At 50.1% G+C, this 17,110-nt stretch overlaps 1 protein-coding gene across 4 annotated transcripts in view; it reads right to left on the bottom strand.

The window, feature by feature from the left end:
* Positions 1-493: 493 nt before the first annotated feature.
* The window catches only part of XPO5 (exportin 5), a 37,694-nt gene continuing 21,077 nt past the window's right edge, over positions 494-17,110 (bottom strand). For 2 of the 4 annotated variants that reach the window (XM_050950010.1, XM_050950012.1), the window contains exons 22-34: positions 13,754-13,876; positions 12,902-13,002; positions 10,934-11,030; positions 10,290-10,426; positions 9,306-9,403; positions 8,338-8,384; positions 7,584-7,678; positions 5,303-5,368; positions 4,584-4,666; positions 3,627-3,734; positions 3,278-3,415; positions 2,915-3,079; positions 494-2,290 (exon numbers count right to left, since the gene is read on the bottom strand). In XM_050950010.1, coding sequence (XP_050805967.1) covers positions 2,147-2,290; positions 2,915-3,079; positions 3,278-3,415; positions 3,627-3,734; positions 4,584-4,666; positions 5,303-5,368; positions 7,584-7,678; positions 8,338-8,384; positions 9,306-9,403; positions 10,290-10,426; positions 10,934-11,030; positions 12,902-13,002; positions 13,754-13,876 — 1,402 coding nt within the window. In that variant the 3' untranslated portion in view covers positions 494-2,146. The remainder of the gene's footprint in view (positions 2,291-2,914; positions 3,080-3,277; positions 3,416-3,626; positions 3,735-4,583; positions 4,667-5,302; positions 5,369-7,583; positions 7,679-8,337; positions 8,385-9,305; positions 9,404-10,289; positions 10,427-10,933; positions 11,031-12,901; positions 13,003-13,753; positions 13,877-17,110) is intronic. The other 2 variants (XM_050950011.1, XM_050950013.1) reach the window with 2 other exon arrangements.

Below are 17,110 nucleotides of genomic sequence, written 5' to 3'. Positions count from 1 at the left end.
ACCACCTCACCAATGGAAATTAGCTTCCATAGCTCAGTATCAGCAGTCACTTCCAAAAGACAAATGAACCATCCTAGGCAATACTTTGTTTCATGATGGTGATACATTCTTGTATGTCACTGGAGGCAGAGTTAGGCTGGAGTGGTTACATGAATGAGAGGCAGTATTTTGCTTAGGTGCAACATTAGTTTCTCTTTTCCTGGCTTTTTTAAATGCAGCAATTGGTCTTGAAAGGTCATGTATGCCTTCCCCTGAACTAGATACCTTAAACGCAGACTACAGTTCTTAAGCTTCTGAGCTGACCTTCACACAAATGTTGTATGGCTAATGATCCAAGTCAGCTCAGAGAGTCATTATCCTCAATGCTGAGAGTCAGACAATTTTGCCACTGGAGTAAAAACGGATGTTGGGAGGAGAAATACATAGTATGGAAGCCTCATCATCAACTGGACAAGAAACCACTACAGAATAAAGACAGACATGATACCTTGGGTATGAAACCAAAATACCTTTACTGACATTCAGAGATTTAACAACCAATCGAGAGACAGCTTCGCATTTAATATTCCTACAAAAGAAGGCTCTAAAAACCATTAAAAAAATCTTTGTTTCTAGCATGAAGTCACAATGTTAAAAATACCACAACACAATAAATACAATCAGCCTCTGCTGAGGCCAGGAGCCACTTTAGCTCAGGAGTAAGTAAAAAGATTATGAGGCAAAGAGTAGAAGGGACCGTGTACCAAGGGCAATAGGACGAGTGGGCTCAGGCCACAGGGATGGTCACGCTGCGTTCCCAAGGCCTGCTCTTCTTTCCAGCCCCATTCTCCTAAGATTTCTGTTCTGTTCCCTGTCCAGGCCCCAGCCTAGTCAATACACTTCTCATTGGTTTCAGTTCTCTGTTCTTTTGCAGTACCCTGGATGGCAAACCAAAAAAGCTCATTTTGGATAAAGATCTTTTCCCACCATACAATTTGCATTACGGAGCCCAACTCCTGCCACAACACTTGATCCTCAACAGAGACTAAACCACTCTCACTGCCACCAGAACAGGGCACAGAAAGGTTCAAATCTCAGTCCATACTTCCTTATTCTGCTAAAATGGTAGATCAGGAATTTAACCCCCATCTTCCTCAACCCTGGCTACAGGAGGTCAAGATTTCAGGAAGAACGGTGATGCGGGACAATGCATATCCTTAAAGCAGAATGCAGGCCAACTGCCATCCCCATGAAAGACTGAGGGCTGACCCCCTTCAGGGTTTACATGCTCTTGGCAGACTGGTCCAGATTTTCCATACTCTGCACCTGTCATTTTCCAGTCTACAGGGAATGCTGCATGACATTCCTGCCTCAGTCCAGAGGGGCTTTTGATAGAAACTGGCATAAGGCTAAGCCAGCTTTCCATTTGGATCCTTGTGGAGTAAGTTCTACTGAGCACACATACGACGACGTCTGTCTTGTTCCAGAGAGGAAGAGTGTTTTAAAAATCAGACTGAGAATACTGACTCTGGGAGACTCTAGGGCACTGTAACGCTCCCAAGCATGCAGCCTCCAGCCTGGAAAGCAATCACAGCTGAGAAAACTAGGGCTGCTTTCAAGTAGTCTGAGAGGGAAAGAGGTTCACCAGAAAACAAGCCCTCTGCTGTCGTCACACTGGAGATGATGCCAGATGGGGACAGCCAGTGGTGGGCACAACAGGAGTGTGATGCATCCCAGGTGAAGCCTGGCTCCCTCCCTTCAGAGTGAGGCTGGGGAGTGCCATCTTCGCTGGGATACCGTTCTGCCTCTCCCATTAAACCTAACTCCTGAGGGACTAGCCCAGAAGCAGGTGGGGTTCAAGTGACCCAAGGCTGCAAAATGACAAGGCTCTACCTAGTGGAGTCTATGTGCATAGCTCTCATCTTCACACAAGCTGAAGCCTAAAGCTGCAAATCCGATGGGAAAAATCAGGGAAAGCTTGACAGGCTGGATCAAGTCCAAACTCAGGGTGCATCCCCGCACAGAAAAGGTATGGGGATGAGATTGGGGGTGCTCTGTTTAGGCAAATGCTCTTCGAGGAGTGAGAAGAGGAATCTAATGTGGTTACTACAAGAGGAGACAGAAAATATGAAGGGGTGGGGGGTGGGGGAGGCTGACGTGACCCAGCTCAGGGCTCAAAGAGTGCAGCGAGGCCTTCTCCATCCTCGTTGTTCTCCAGCACGTCTGTCTCCAGCGACGGCTTCACTTTTTTGAAGAGAGATGGGAGGTTCCGGATGTGAACCTCTTTGCGGAACTGTTCTCCCAGAGGCTTCTGCAAGGGACAGAGGGACAGGCTTAGGTTAGTCACTGCACCTGCAGACTCACTCTGCCAAAGGACCCCCGAGTCACCTAAGTGTGTCTCAGGCATTCTCTAGTTCTAAGGGCAGCCATTACCCAGCTCAGGTGTCATGCTTTGCTCCAGCCTCTCAGTTCATGTCCCCGATCTTTTCTGTGTCCAGGAGAGCAGCCTGGCATCTGCAGTACAGGCCAATGCAGGTGACACTGCCACAATGGGGTCCTGACTGTGATCACATAATCAATAGGAGCCCAATGCTTCTCAACCCAATGGTACTGTCCTGGCTAACGCTCTGTACCCTCTATAAGTGGTGCTTACACCTTCTCTGCAGGAACCCTGTACGCAGAGTGCCAGCAGCCCTTCAGCTAGGAGAGCTCTCACAAAGTGCCCTGAGTGCTCAGTTGCATCTCACCAGGCCAAGGCTGAAGAGAGCCAGAGCAGTATGAAGGACGTGCTGCAGCCACATTCCAGCAGCACAAGAGCTGGACAGGGGAAAGGGGCTGAGTGGAGACACAGACTGGCTAGGGCTGTTTCTGCAGGATTCAGGAGCCTGGTCCACAGAGAGGAAACAGGTTGCCTCTGGGCTCTGTGGTTGCCTACCCCAATGCAGCCTGCAATGAGGCGTTTAAAATTGTCCTTCCGGCGCTTATCTGCCACTTTCAGCAGAGTTGGGTTGAGAAGCTTGGAGTCAAACTGCTCCAACGATTCCTTCTGGATTTCTGGGATCTGTTCCATCACTGCCTTCAGCTCAGCATAGCGGGGGCGCTACAGGGAGAAGGGAAGAAGCCAATTAATAGAAGTTCTACCACAGAAGCCTCCACCTTCACCTGATGGCACGGAGGAAGGGGGCTGCTACTTCCTTCCCCCTCTTCCTCACTTAGGCTAGGGACTAGTTCATTCGTTACTATCTATTAAACCCGGCATCATACACATTGCCTTCTTTCCCCCCACAAAGCTCCTTACCAAAGCCTCATAGATCTGGAAAGCCAGGTGGACGAGAGCTGCCATGCAGCCATCATGCTGTCCATGTGTCTGCAACCCTTTCAGCACGCCGGTGAAGAACCAGGTCACTGCGTCAGGGAGCAGATTCCCCGTGAGCACCTAGAGGCAAGACAACAGCAGCATGGAACTGAGATACTAACACAAGCCAGGCCTGCTCTAGACAGTCTAGTCGGAGGAAACATCTAGCTCCCATCCAGACCAAAGTCGGAGTCTGTCCATGAAGGTTAGGGGGTCGTAAGGGAAGGAGCCACCAGTACCCAAAGCCTCCATTTCTGTCTCCTCCACCAATGGTCCCCTGCAGGGAAAGTACCTGTTTGAGCAGTGGCCAGCAAAGCTGGGTGGTGGTTCTTTGGCAGGACAGGGTGTCCTTCCAGGAGAGGGATCTGTAGGCAGTGATCAGCAGCGCAGTGCAGACATCCTGGAAAGAGGAAGGCAGAGGAAAGAATGAGTCAGTGGAAGCACTTCCCAGCTTGGCTGAAGGGTTTGTTCCTGACAGAGGGGAGGGGGAGACATTCACAGGAATCCAGGTGGGATAACTTCCTAACAGAGGCACCCTACTTAATGCTCCAACAAAAGGCAAGAAGCATGCTTAGGTCCCTGACTATTCCCAAAGGTGGCACTGCATTCCACTCTGTGCATGAGTGAGGGTCAGCCTGCAGGTGTCACAGAGTGTGGGTCTGCTCCTATTTGCCAGTCTTTGCTGAAGCAAGGTTTCAGGCAGTTGCAAGTGGGCAGGAACAAACACTAGAACACTCCAAGAACTCAACACCAGCTGCTGCTTTGGAGTTGGTGCAAAGAACTCGGGGGCATATCTGAGGAGGAGGAGTTTGAGCGTGGGGAGGCGAGTAAAGCGAATCGTGCCAGTGCCTCAGGGAGGAGAATTCCCAGCACCCCCACTTCTGCTCCGACCTGAGCAAAAACTGACCATTTGGGCAGATGTTACAGAAAAATTAGCTGCTGCGCGTAGTTCATCTTGAAAGGCAGGGCCGGGCCAGGCAGGCAACACTACAGGACAGAACTTACTCCTAGCATGGACCAAACATCAACTCAGATTGAAATGCACTAGAAGCCTGTCATACTGAATCCTTATTCCCACTTCCTAGGATGATTGGTGAGGTCCTTAAAACAGACTTTCCCTTTGCTACAGGGGGATCTTGTTTCAGGGGATACACAGACTAGACAGCTGCACTGGGAGCATGGACAGACTACAGTAAAGTACAAGAGGTATAGAAAGCGGGAGAGGCCGCCAGCATCTCCACTCTCTTACCTCCTGCTTCATCAAACATTTGCCCAGCTCAGTTAGCTCTGCACTGGAAGGTGGGGTCACGTCTGTGGACATCATCTCATCATCTACAAGCAGAGAAAAAGCAGCCATGTGAACACCATCTTCCCTTGGGAAGGGCTACACCAGCAACGCTCACTCTAGTTCTAGAGTTTGACGACACTCTGGAGTTGACACCTCAGCCCACCAGAGAAACACCTCCAAGCTAGCCTATGTGGGTGAGAGCATTTCCCTAGCTACAGCTCACCCAGCTAGGATGGAGGCCATGCAGATAGCCTCTCTGACCAGACACCCCAGCTCAGTTCATTGGGGTCAACTTCCACTGTTCCATTCATGCCAACAAGGCCTGGAGAACACCAGTTGGAGCAGGTGACTTGCTTCATATGCTGGGGTGGAAAAGGCATCTTGTATCCTAGAGGGAAGATCTAGCTGAGAGGGGACTGGGAGGAGGAAGCCTCAGCATCACAGGACAAAGAATCACAGACAGTTCCCCAGCGCTTGGGTTCCTGCAGAGTTACCTGCAAAGTCAGCATGGGAAGCTCTGACTGGGCTCCTGAGCCCTAGAGAGGAGCTCCACCAGGGCAGAACTGGATACCCTGATCAGACACTGCACAGAGCCTCAAATAAAAGCCAGCCTAAAGATGGGAAGGGTCTGTCTGTATGCACAGCAGTGGTGAGCAGATACAGCAGGGCAACTTACTCACCATCTCCATCTGCAGCAGCAGAGCTGTTATGCTCAGCGGCGCCTTTCTTTGAAACACAGCAAACAGCTGCAAAGACAAGAACATGAGAGCAGGGGAGACATTAGCACAGAGCCTACACAAATCATCCTGCTCACTCTCCTGGAGCCCTGCTGCTTTGTTCTCCCCCAGCACTCCTCAAACTTTGTCCCCTGCACAATGGCTGAGGAACGCCAAATGCAACATTAATGCTAGGAAGAGAGGCCAAAGACTGGGCTAAGGGGCAGAAAGTTCAAGTGTCTTGGTCACAGCATCTCCCTCCTCAAACCTGCTGCAGTACGAGACTGGAGAGGGGGATTGTGACACTGCACCCCACATTCTTCATAGTGATATTACTGTGATAAGATTATGACATAGTTATGATGTATTTTGTGCAAGAGAGGTCATGTGAGATGTCATTGGAAAGGTTATGATGTACTGAATATGGGTAGCCTATTTGTATGCATGTATCATTTTTGTATCTTAGGTTATAAATATTGACTATGTCTCTGCATTTCAGATGTAGTTATACCTGGGGAACAACGACTAGACAATATGTTTTCATTCTAAATAGTGGGTGGGGAATGGGCCATTAGGAAAACAATAGGCTTTAGGAGAAGCTTATCTCCCATCTGGGGAGCCTTTCTGAAAATGCTACAGCCTTCGAGTAATGGCTGCTCTGACTTTACAAGGACATGTGATCAGACCAGGATGCTGGACTCCATCTTGGGATGTTAGTATTTTTCCACAGACTGGTCTGGGGACCAAGCTTTGAAACAAAGGTTTCCCGCCATATGCAAAAGCTATATAAGGCAGGGAGTGACATCATTTGGGGTTCTTCAGTCCCCATACAAGATGATTCCTGGAAATACCTGAGGAACAAAGACTGAACTGGGGAAAGTGCTGGACCCAGGCTAACGGGATTTTTAGCCTGTGAATGAAAAACCTGGGGATTCCACGCTGTAAAGAAAGTGCAGCTTGCCCCTTAAGAATCTGCAGCCCGCTTGTATCATTGCTTAGGGTGAGAAATAGCTATTCATATCCAATTGGTTTTGCATATTAAGCTTAGTTTGCGTTTTTTGTTTATGTGCTAAGTAATCTGCTCTGAGCTGTTTGCTCTCACTTATAATCTAACTTATTTTTGCTTTATCTAAACAAATATGTGGGAATCATAACTCAAGGGCAAGTGGCTGTTGCACATTCCTCTCAACACTGAGGGAGGGGGGTGAATTTTATCAGCTTACGCTGTACAGTTCCCTGTACAGCGCAAGACAGTATAATTTGGGGTTTATACTCCAGAGGGGGTGCGTGCCTGTGGAGCTGGGAGGCACCCTCGTTGTAGCCTTCCCATGCAGAGGCTGGTCAAAGAGCCTGCATGTAACTGCAGCTGGGTATATCCCTAGCTGTATGTATGCTGGGCAAAGTGCAGGCTCAAGCCTGGAGGACATTGCAGCTGGTCACAGCAGTACAGTGTAAGAGGGAGCGCAGGCTGGTGGATCGGGAAGCTCAGTCGCACCCCAGTTCCAGGTGGGACCCTGGGGGGAACTGGTCACAGGGTACATGACTGTCTCAGAAATCCTGAGCAGTGAAGAGGGCACTGGAGCAAGTTTATTCACTGCCACGATCCTGGCTGGGGTGCAGCAACCAAAGGGGGTGAGGCTAATTAGGAAATGAATCACAAGGTCAGGCTCTCACATCATGTAATTCTTATGTGGAAATAAATGTCCTCAAACTCGGGGCTCAGATTTGGTGTGTGAAAGCCTGGGAGCTAACCAAAGGGGATTGTCAAGGAAAGAGAGAGATGTTCTCATCACAGAGGGAGAAGTGATGTGATCACCAGCAGTAAGAGGATGATCGGGCCAGGCCCGACTCTGCTTCTGGAGATGCCAATGCACTCAGGCAAATGCCCCTGCCCCGATCCCACACACAAGGAAACATATCACATGTACCCCATCGGACACCAATCAGCAATTCAGCAAGATTCAAAGAGGGGCTGGATTCCTACATGGATACAAAGAATATTCAGAATTCTAATAGTTAATGCGAATGGAAAAATTTACTGGAAGGAAGATAAACCTCCCGCTTCAGGGTATAAACTGATCTCAATTAGGGATTACATGAGACCTTCATGGGGACTGTTTATCACACATCTGCCTTCTGTTGCTGGCCACTACACCATAGGTATGATGCAGTCTGGCAATTCCCATGTTCCTGCCCAGGGCACGACTCTCCCTGTGACATCCTGCAACCAGCTTGTTTCACTTACTGATAAGATCCATGACTTCCCGGGTCAGCAACCTGACCAGCTGCTCCTCAAGCATCTCCTGGGACTCAGGGTTGTCATCTGCTGCGTCCTCCTCGCTGATGAGAAAAATAAGGAGGGGGAAGTTTAGGGGAGCACTGAGAGACCAAGGAGGCAGCATCTTAGTATACCTGCTTTACCTGCGTACATGGAGCGAATGGCTCAGCTGGCCAGGCTTCTGGCCTGAATCACAGCCCAGATTAACAGAAGAGTGGAGGGCAGAAACTTCTCCTACGACCAAAGACTAACCGAGACCTTCACTCCCCCAGTGAGTCCAGGAGAGAGACTGTGGAACTGAGCAGGAGCTCAGCTCCACTGGAGACTCAGCATCACGGAGAAGCATCAAGAGGGGTGATAACTCCCTTTTCATGGTATCTTCCCTCACAGCTCCACAGGCTTGGAAGGAACAGTCACTCCACAGGCAGCTGCTCAACAGCTCACCCTCCCCACAGACTACAAGTCCAAGGAGCTGCAGACTACAGCCCAAGGCCCAGCAGCACCACCTCCATTTTGATTCCCTTTCTGTAGGGCCGAGGGGGTGGTCTCCTGTGCTCCCATCCCAATCAGGAGGGCTGGACATGACTCTCTGGAGCTCATAGATATTGCTATTGGAGGGTTACTCCCTTTCCCAGTGCTGCCAGCTGGAAACAAAAGGCCAGATTAGGGTCCCATGCTGTGGTTCCCACCCCTCGCCTTCCCTTCAGTCCAGGTCCCTTACCAAAGCATGCTCCGCTGGCTGATGACCTGCCATTTCTGGGACAGTCTCTGCAAAAACACCGGACAGGATTTAATAACCTCAAGGAGCCATCCCAGGAACACTGTACAGAGTTCTGAACACCACTCATCAGACCACAGAGCCAACAGGGCAGGACCCTGGCCACCAGACATAGCTCTGTGAGGAACCTGGTCTGACTCAAAGGAACTTTAAATATACCTCTCTCAAAGCCCCCACCCCCAAAGAACAGGGTAGGAGCCCAGCAAAAACTCCTACTGCAGCAGTTCCCAGTCTTTTTCCTTGTATGAACCCATTTGCAGATGTATTGCTTCCTGCAACCCCAGGCAGCATGGAGGACGTCATTTTCAAATGGCAGCCTCCGCACAGCAAGATCTTGCATGGAGCGCACATGTGAGGGCACGCTGTGCGGAGGATGCCATTTTTGCTCAGAGGACACCATTTTGTAGCACACTCGGGATTACCCAACCCCATCTGCTGATGGAGCAACCCCACTTGGGGCAAAATCCATTGTTTGGGAACCACAGGCCTAGTGATGGCTGGAATGCTGGTGTAGCTGTGCCGGCTCTAGGAATTACAGAGCTATTCACCAGGACAGGGAGAAGAAGGGAGCGCAGACCCAGCATTGCCAAGGACCTAAGCCTACAGAGATTCAAATGACTGAAGACCTTGGGGGGAGGAGGGGCGGTCACATCCCCAAGGCTGGAAATTCACATCCAGAAACTCTAACACACCAGCACAGCGGGTGCACCTGGGCAAGATGATGTCTGGATTCCAGACTCCACACACTGAAGTGGCCAAAGTCAAATTTCTAGGCTCTGCTCCCTGTGTAACTGGGCTTTGGAGCCCTGCTAATGGTGAGGCTGGAGGGACGTCTTCACTCTGATATGGGAGCTCTGAGCCTTCACAGTCACCAGCTGCACCAAGCGACACTGAAAAAAGCCGTTTCTTACCACGTGTAGATAGGTGAAGAGCGGGCCGAGCATGGGGCAGAGAAGGGTTTCGTAGTGCTCCGAGGGGCAGGAGAGAACCAAAGGCTTCACAAACACACCTGCACGGGCTGGTTAAGGAAGTTATGCAGCACACAAGTCTCATGCCAGGGTGGGCTGCAGTGCACCAATACAGCTGACAACCATACAGCATGGAGACTGCAGATCCCAGCAAGCAGTGCTCCATCACCTACATGGAAGAGCCCCATGCAGTCTGCTTCTTAGCTGAAACAGACTGAAAACAATCAATGAATCATTCATACCAGAGACATAACATCAGAGCAATGTTAGTGCTTGGGACAGTACCAGCATTTGAAGTCAGAGCAGGAACCACAAAGAGAGTGGTGCAGCAGGCTTCTCTAGCCCACCTTCCTAGCAGTCCTGACCTGGGTCTTGGAGGCCCCACTTTTAGTGTGTGAAGGCCGTTCAACTGAGACTGCCCAGAAGGGGGATAATTAGTGCCATGTGGTGTGGTAGTTTTGTGATGCGGACAGCTGTGCCCTGGGAACTGAATCGAGTACTACAGCTCATTGCAGTCGTCAGTCGGAACCAGTCACCAGATTACCCAGTTTCCAACCTCCTGAGAAATCTAGCCCCCAAAGGCTGTTGTAGGTCGGACTGTTGGCAGAGAGGCCCTCCCTCTTGCAGCTGCCCAGGGCAGTGCAACTTCTTTGCACGTGTAATCTGTGCTGACCTCACTCTCTGCAGTGCCTTTCCATGTGCACCTGCTCACACGCCACTAAACAGAGCGCGACAGTCCTAGCTACAATGTAAGGGGGGCAGAGGCGGGAGTTACGTAATTTGATCTACTTTCCCTACTCCCTCCACTGGCTCAGCCTTGAAGAGGAGGAGGAGTGACTGTGAAGCCAGAGCAGTGTTGGAAAGGGAGCCTTCTGCCACAGTCTATAGTGGTTCCTGGGCTGGATTCAGGCCACAGCCAAAGGATACGAAGCATGGGGCGCAGCCTGTAGTCGGGAATATTGTTGAGGTTAACGAAGGCTGAGTTGAGGAACTGGCTGGCGAGGCCGTCAACAGTGTAGAAGTCTTGCTGCATTGATGGGCCGGCATTACCCAGGATGTGGAAACTACAATGAAAAGCGAGGTATAAGTGAGCTAAACCACAACAGATGCAATGCCTCCCATGGTAGCACAGGCTGGAAGGGCTCCACTCTGGAGAGGTGTTCACCTTGTGGCTACGTAAAGCCCATAGGAAGTTTCACTATGGGATCCCTCTCTCAGGAATGTGCAGAGGGACCATCCCTGAAGTATCTAAGCACCAAGCATTTCTAAGTGCTGATATTACTAACCCTGAAATAGAACACAAGCAGCAAACTAGGTCAGGGTATTACAAGTGACAATGGAAGAGTTATCAGGACACCTACCAGCCTGTGTTGCTAATCTGGCAGTTGCACTCCTGGTATGTTAGGTGGGTTACAGGAGCTCTGTGTAGTTCATCACTGCTCATGTCACTTGGGTATTAGAAAAACCATAGTGCACACACATGAAAAGCTGTGTCAGAATGCCATCCCCCCTCCCCAGGATGGTCCACTCCAGGTTACAGCTGATCAGTGACTGTGTGAGGGAGATCTTACCAATTGTCATAGAGGGTACAGAAGAAGCCCTGCATCCTTTCTAAGATGGTTTTGTAAACAGGAGAGTCATAAAGCTCCAGGAGAGGCTGAGGGAGGCCTGAGGGGAAAAGAAAATCAAATCCATCAACCACAGACCTCAAACCATCCTACAGCACCTTCACAGCAGCCCCAATTCAGCCAGGCCTAGCTGCTGGAAGAGCACCGTGCAAGTTGCTCAGCAGGATCATGTGGAACCAAGCAGTGAGGCTAGGAGCCAGCTAGCCCATTTGCAGCACCAATACCACACCCCCAACAGAACCCCCACATCTGGACAACTGCTGACCTGGACGTACCCACTATATGCACGTGGCAGCTCTCTAAGCTTAGGGACATGCAGAAAAAGCGTGTGCAACTTCCAACAGCTCTGTTAGCCCCTCTTCACTGCTCCAGATAGGCTGACAGGGCCAGCCTTTCAAAGTAGGCCAGAAGAGAACCTGTCAGTTCTGCAAGCCCTCTTCCAACAGCCCCCGTGGGATCTTGAAGAGTCACCTGCTGTCCTGCTGGCCAGACTCACTGGGTGCAAGTTCTTAGCACCATGGTAGCCTCTAGTGTCCCAGCAGGACCCCAGTAACCTAAGTCCTGTAACACATCGGAAGAGAGAGTCCCTCCCTGAAGAGAGGAAGGCTTATCCCTGTTTTACAGATGGGGAGCAGAGGCACAGGAAGATGAAGTGACCTGATGAGGTCACAGTGAGTTTGTAAGAAAATCAGAAATTGAACCCTGATCTCCCGAGTTCCAGTCAGTGCCTTAACCCCGAAGATTATCTTTCCCTGGTTACACGGAACACTTCATTTATTCACATGCCTGATGCATCCCAAATCTATTGGATGAGGTTCTGAAAACCTACTTATAATTAGGGCCCTACCAAATTCATGCTCCATTTTGGTCAATTTCATGGTCACAGGATTTTAAAAATAGCAAATATCATGATTTCAGCTATTTAAATCTGAAATTTCGCGGTACTGTAATTGTAGGGGTCCTGACCCAAAAAGGAGTTGTTGGGGTGGGGGGTGCAAGGAGGTTGCAAGGTTATTGTAGGAGGGGTTGCATTACTGTTACTCTAACCTCTGCACTGCTGCTGGTGCAGTGCTCCTTTGGAGCTGGGCAGCTGGAGAGCAGTGGCTGCTGGCTGGGAGCCTGGCTCTGAAGGCAGAGCCGTCGCCAGCAGCAGCACAGAAGTAAGGATGGTGTGGCATTGCCACCCTTATTTCTGCACTGCTGCCTGCAGAGCTGGGCCCTCAGTCAGCAACCACCACTCTCGGGCCACCCAGCTCTGAAGGCAGCAGTGCAGAAGTAAGGGGGCATGGTATGGTACTGCCACCCTGATTTACTTCTGGCAAGGCACTGCCTTCAGAGCTGGGCACCCAGCCAACAGCTGCCGCTCTCCAGCCGCCCAGCGCTGAAGGCAGCGCAGAAGTAAGAGTGGCAATACCCTAAAATAACCTTGTGATCCCCTTGCAACTCCCTTCAGGGTCAGGATGCCCAATTTGAGAATTGCTGGTCTGCCCCAGGAAATCTGTATAGTATAGAGCAAAAGCACAGAAAAGGCCAGATTTCATGGTCCGTGATGCATTTTTCAGGGCTGTGAATTTGGTAGGGCCCTACTTATAATGACTAGAGAAAAATGCCAGGGCCAGACTTCTACTGAGGATGCCCAGATAGCAGGTTTCTGCTCCTAAGGCAGGCAGCGTTACTGTGGAACAATGATCCAGTTATGGGAGCACACATTCAGATGTGTATACACAGAAAAACTAATGCAGCTTACGGACAGACACACGAGAAGCTCAGGCCCTCTTTTGGGAACGAACCGCCAGGAAGCTGTGATGTCCCCCCAGCCGAGAGAGGGAGATGGGGGTTTGTGCTACCACTTCCTGCCAGTGAACTGGGTAGGAGGGTTGAGTCAGACAAAGAGGAGTTGGCTGTCTTTACCTAGGATGGCATTCTTCTCCACTTCCAGCATATCTAAAGCCTTTGCAAATGTTTCCCCCAGCTTAGCCACCATCTCTGGCATGTAGAGATTGTTGTGGGTCCTGAAAGAGAAGGGAGAGTACTTTATAATCATGCAAGTCAAGCCTCTTTGCTGCTTTGCAGTGGGATCCTCCACCTTCAGCCTGTCAACAGCTCCTCTGTGGATGAGGAAGGTGAGACCAAGCACTTGTGCATGGGATCCCCCTTCTCCACCTGGGAAAACATCAGGGAAGCTCATCCCCCAGTGACATGGAGAGACTCCATCTCCTGTCCTGGAGTTCCCAGCTGCCCCCTCACATTCCCGTTCACCCCACCCTTTTCCAGCGCTGGCAGCAAAGACTCCCAACAATTCTCCAGTCGACACTGGCAACAGCTCATTAGCTTGGCCAGCGCGGCCAGAGAATATATTTAAAAACCCCACAGACATGAATTCTGTTTCCAGCAAGATCTTCTGCACTCAAAGGCCCGGCAGAGGGAGAGGCTGTCCCAGCTCCGAAATACACACGCTGCACCTCAGGGATGGGTCACAGTCCCCAGAGTGGCAGGCGGCACTGGAGGAACTCTAGGGAGCACAACAGCCTGATATACATGTTACAAGTGGCAGTGTGGCAGAGACACATGCCCCCTGGACAATGCATCCGGCAGGGAAGAGTTTTGCATAACCAGGAGATAGCCACTCCCTGTCAGCTCTCTGTGATGGATTCCAATTCAGCCAAGGGTGGGTGGTTCTTTGCCATCCAGGCCAAAAAGGGTCCCTCACTAGCCAAGGAAGTGATTCTCAGAGCTTGTCTCAGCAGTGGGTGTCTCTCTCACCTACCTCTCTCCTTTGAGACCTCAGACCTCCACTCTGGGTGTCGACAGCTGCACACAGCATAAATCCTGCAGCCAAACGGCCCAACAGCTTCCTCCAAAACTGCAATGCCATTGTACCTGCTGCTAGAGGTGATCAAGGGCAACTCAGTATCTCCCCCTAGAGCAGCGTTTCCCAAAGTGGGGTGCGCGCTCCCCTGGAGGGCGTGAAGGAATAGCTGGGGGCAGGGAGCACAGACAAGCCTCAATTTGTTCTCCAGAGTATCAGCTTTCTTTTTTTTTTTAAATAAGTCTCTAGCTGCTATAGTGATGAAGAAAACCTTCAAAGAGATGACCCAAGTACAAAAGATGCAGCAATCTCAGCCTGAGTTTGCAGAGAGCCTGAAACAAAAACAGCTCTGAGGTGTGAACTATCCCATTCAGTTCAATAAGTGCTAACACAGATGCCAGTGAGCATATTTTAGCTGTAACCGTTATTAACCATTTCACTGTTCAAGGCATACAAGAGAAGAGAGGGAATACATGAAGGTCTTCACAATCTACTCTGACTGACCACTCATTTCGGGTAGGCTTTTAACACCATGCAGTGGGGCAGAAAGGAGGCCGTGACTGGTTTTATTTCCCTGAAAGGGGATGTCGGGCTTATCTACATGAACAGCTAGTCCATGACAAGCTGAGGTGTAAGTCTACCCCACAGTAACCCACTGCACACTAATTACCTGTGTGGACCCTCCTGGCATGAACTAGAAGTTCCCTGGTATGCTTTGAAATGGGAACAGACCAAACTGCCCCACTGAACTTTTACTGCTAAGCAGCAGAGGCCGCATGGACATTTAGCGTGTGGCAGACTTCTGCGTGGGAGAGTTACACCAGTGCTTGCTGCAAATTATAGACTAGGGTTCAGCTTTCAAAAAAAATTGGGAAATGCTGCCTTACAGGCTCAGAGAGCCCTATGTGCCCCTGTCGGAGACTTACACAGAACCACTTACGCAGTGCCACAACCAGCCAAAGGAGCTTCATTATCTTTAAACAGTCACCTCGTGTGTGTCTCCAGCCTGTTTCATGCTAATAACAGCCGGAGCAAGGGACGTGATTGGATGCTGACTAAGCCATTTTGCAGCATTCCAAACTCAGGATTATGGAGCTGGCGGTTAGTCCTGCAGCAGGGTGGGTTTGGAACATTATGCTCTGAACAAAGAGGTTGTCTGGACAGTCCTGTGAGGATCAGAATATCACATCTTGCAGTTCTCTGTCTTGGGTCCTATCTTAGAACATTTTCTTAAATTGGTAGTAGAGTTGCATGCGCCATAGAGTTTAGTGTCAGAAGGGATCACAAAATCATCTAGTCTGACCTCCGCTATATCACAGGCAGAGGCACGAGCAGATGCTCAGTCAGACAAAGGTCAATGTCCCCTGGCTCATCGCTCAGCAAAGCTACAGCAGTAACTGGGGTTACATGAAGGGCTGATCTGCTGCTCCTCATGAAAGCACAGCCACCATGCATGGTGGAATTCAGCCACTGCGTACAGCAAGATCAACATTCTCAGCCCTACTTGTGACCAATGAGCAGAATTGAGGGGGCAAAGAGACCTTTGGGGAATTCAGCACTGAAGAAAAAACAGAAAATGACATTCCCAACAGATATATTTATAAATATAGGAAAGACCCAGGGAAAGGATATGGCAGGGAGTGGGAGCTGCGTTTTCAGAGAAACAGTTATAGTTCTGCTCAACGGGCAGGCAGTGTCTCCTCTGCTGAGACTAAATCTTCTGGGCCAGAGGATGGGCCTTTCAGAGCCTCCCAGAAGTCCATACTGGAAAAAGGGGAGTTCCCCAGAGCATATTATATATATCTGTAAACCTGATCCACCATGGACACTGATGCTGTGTAAAAGCAGTATCTTGTCAGGATGGATTCAGAAATAGCTGTGCAGGGCACATGATAAGCCTGTTTCTAATGCAACAGGAACAGATCCCAGGTATAGAAGATGCTGGGTGAGTCAGTCTGTGCAGCTGCTGACTCCAGGAAACTCCTCTTTCTCCAGAGGCCAGGGGGCACCATTATTCAGGCTCAAACCCAGGCAGGAAATAAAGATAACCAGAAGCCAAAAGCAACTGGATAAACTGAAATACCAGAGGACAAGGGAAATGACTGGCAGACAAGCTGCAAGCGACAAGGAATTAATGGAGCAATTTCAAGCCCATTCAACAAATATTCACACAACCACCAAAACAGCGAAAGGCAAGTTAGGTCAGGCACAAAAGAACTTGGCCAGCTGAGGTTACATTGCACTATCTATGCCCCTCGACATGCACTCGGACTGCCTCAGAGGAGTTACCTATTTACCGTATCAGTTCACTGGCCATCTCCGTAAAGGCATAGCCAAGACTGAGGTGCTATTCCACATACTACTTACCTTGGCGCAGACCTTGTGATTATTGTGCGTTTTCACAGCCTCTACTCCCATACGTGGCACAAAGGACGAGGCAAGACACCCAGAGAGGAGTTAACACAACCATTTACACTGGAGGACAGTTCTGTTTGGAAGGGGCTTCTTTACTTACAGTTCAACTCAGCTGCTCAGGAGAATTTGTGTGGCTGCCTCCTACTGATCCAGTTGCTCTCAAGTCAGCCAATGCATCCTGCAAGAGTTCCCAGCCCCTATCATAAGCCCCTTCTCCTCAGTGGTACATTAACCATGCAGGAGCTGGCTGATTCTCCCAGATAGCACTGTGCCAATAGGCCAACTACGAGCAATGAACAATCCCAACAATAAGGCAGCTATTGTCCTGATCCTGCAATCACCACTCCAGGCAGTCATGCTTTGCCCTTGCACTGTACCTCCCCACACAAGTCTTCTCCAGACCTCACAGTCCCTCATGCCGTCCACATTAACAGGTCCCCTAGGAGATGAGTGCAGGGGAAATACACACTGGGAGAGCAGAAACAACTCCAGAAAGAAGCACAACACAAGCTCTACCCTTTCCTGGCAGCTCCAATGCTGCTTACATATAATTTTGCAAATCTAGAGCAACCACAGAGAAAACCCTGCAGGGTGAGGCAGCCATACCAAGTTGGACCTCGCCTCCCGTGGTCAGCAAAGTAAGGTGCAAGGCAGGAGGCTGGTCACTTTCAATATCTCAACCATTCAATTCTTCCAGGTGCAGCACCAGCCCCGAGAACTCCATTGGGAAAGGGAGGAGGTCTTTGAGGATCAAATGCAAGCCACTGCAACACATTACAATCTACTTCTCGGACATGCCTAAAACCGGTGGTCCCATCAGTATGTGGCAGAAAAGTCTTAATGGTAACACTGGTGCATCACCCCAGGAAACAGCATAGGAGCCACTTCCACAGTGC

The sequence above is a fragment of the Gopherus flavomarginatus genome, chromosome 4 (genome assembly GCF_025201925.1).
Source record: "Gopherus flavomarginatus isolate rGopFla2 chromosome 4, rGopFla2.mat.asm, whole genome shotgun sequence".
Classification (NCBI taxonomy): Eukaryota; Metazoa; Chordata; order Testudines; family Testudinidae; genus Gopherus; species Gopherus flavomarginatus.
This window is presented reverse-complemented; position numbering and strand designations above follow the sequence as displayed.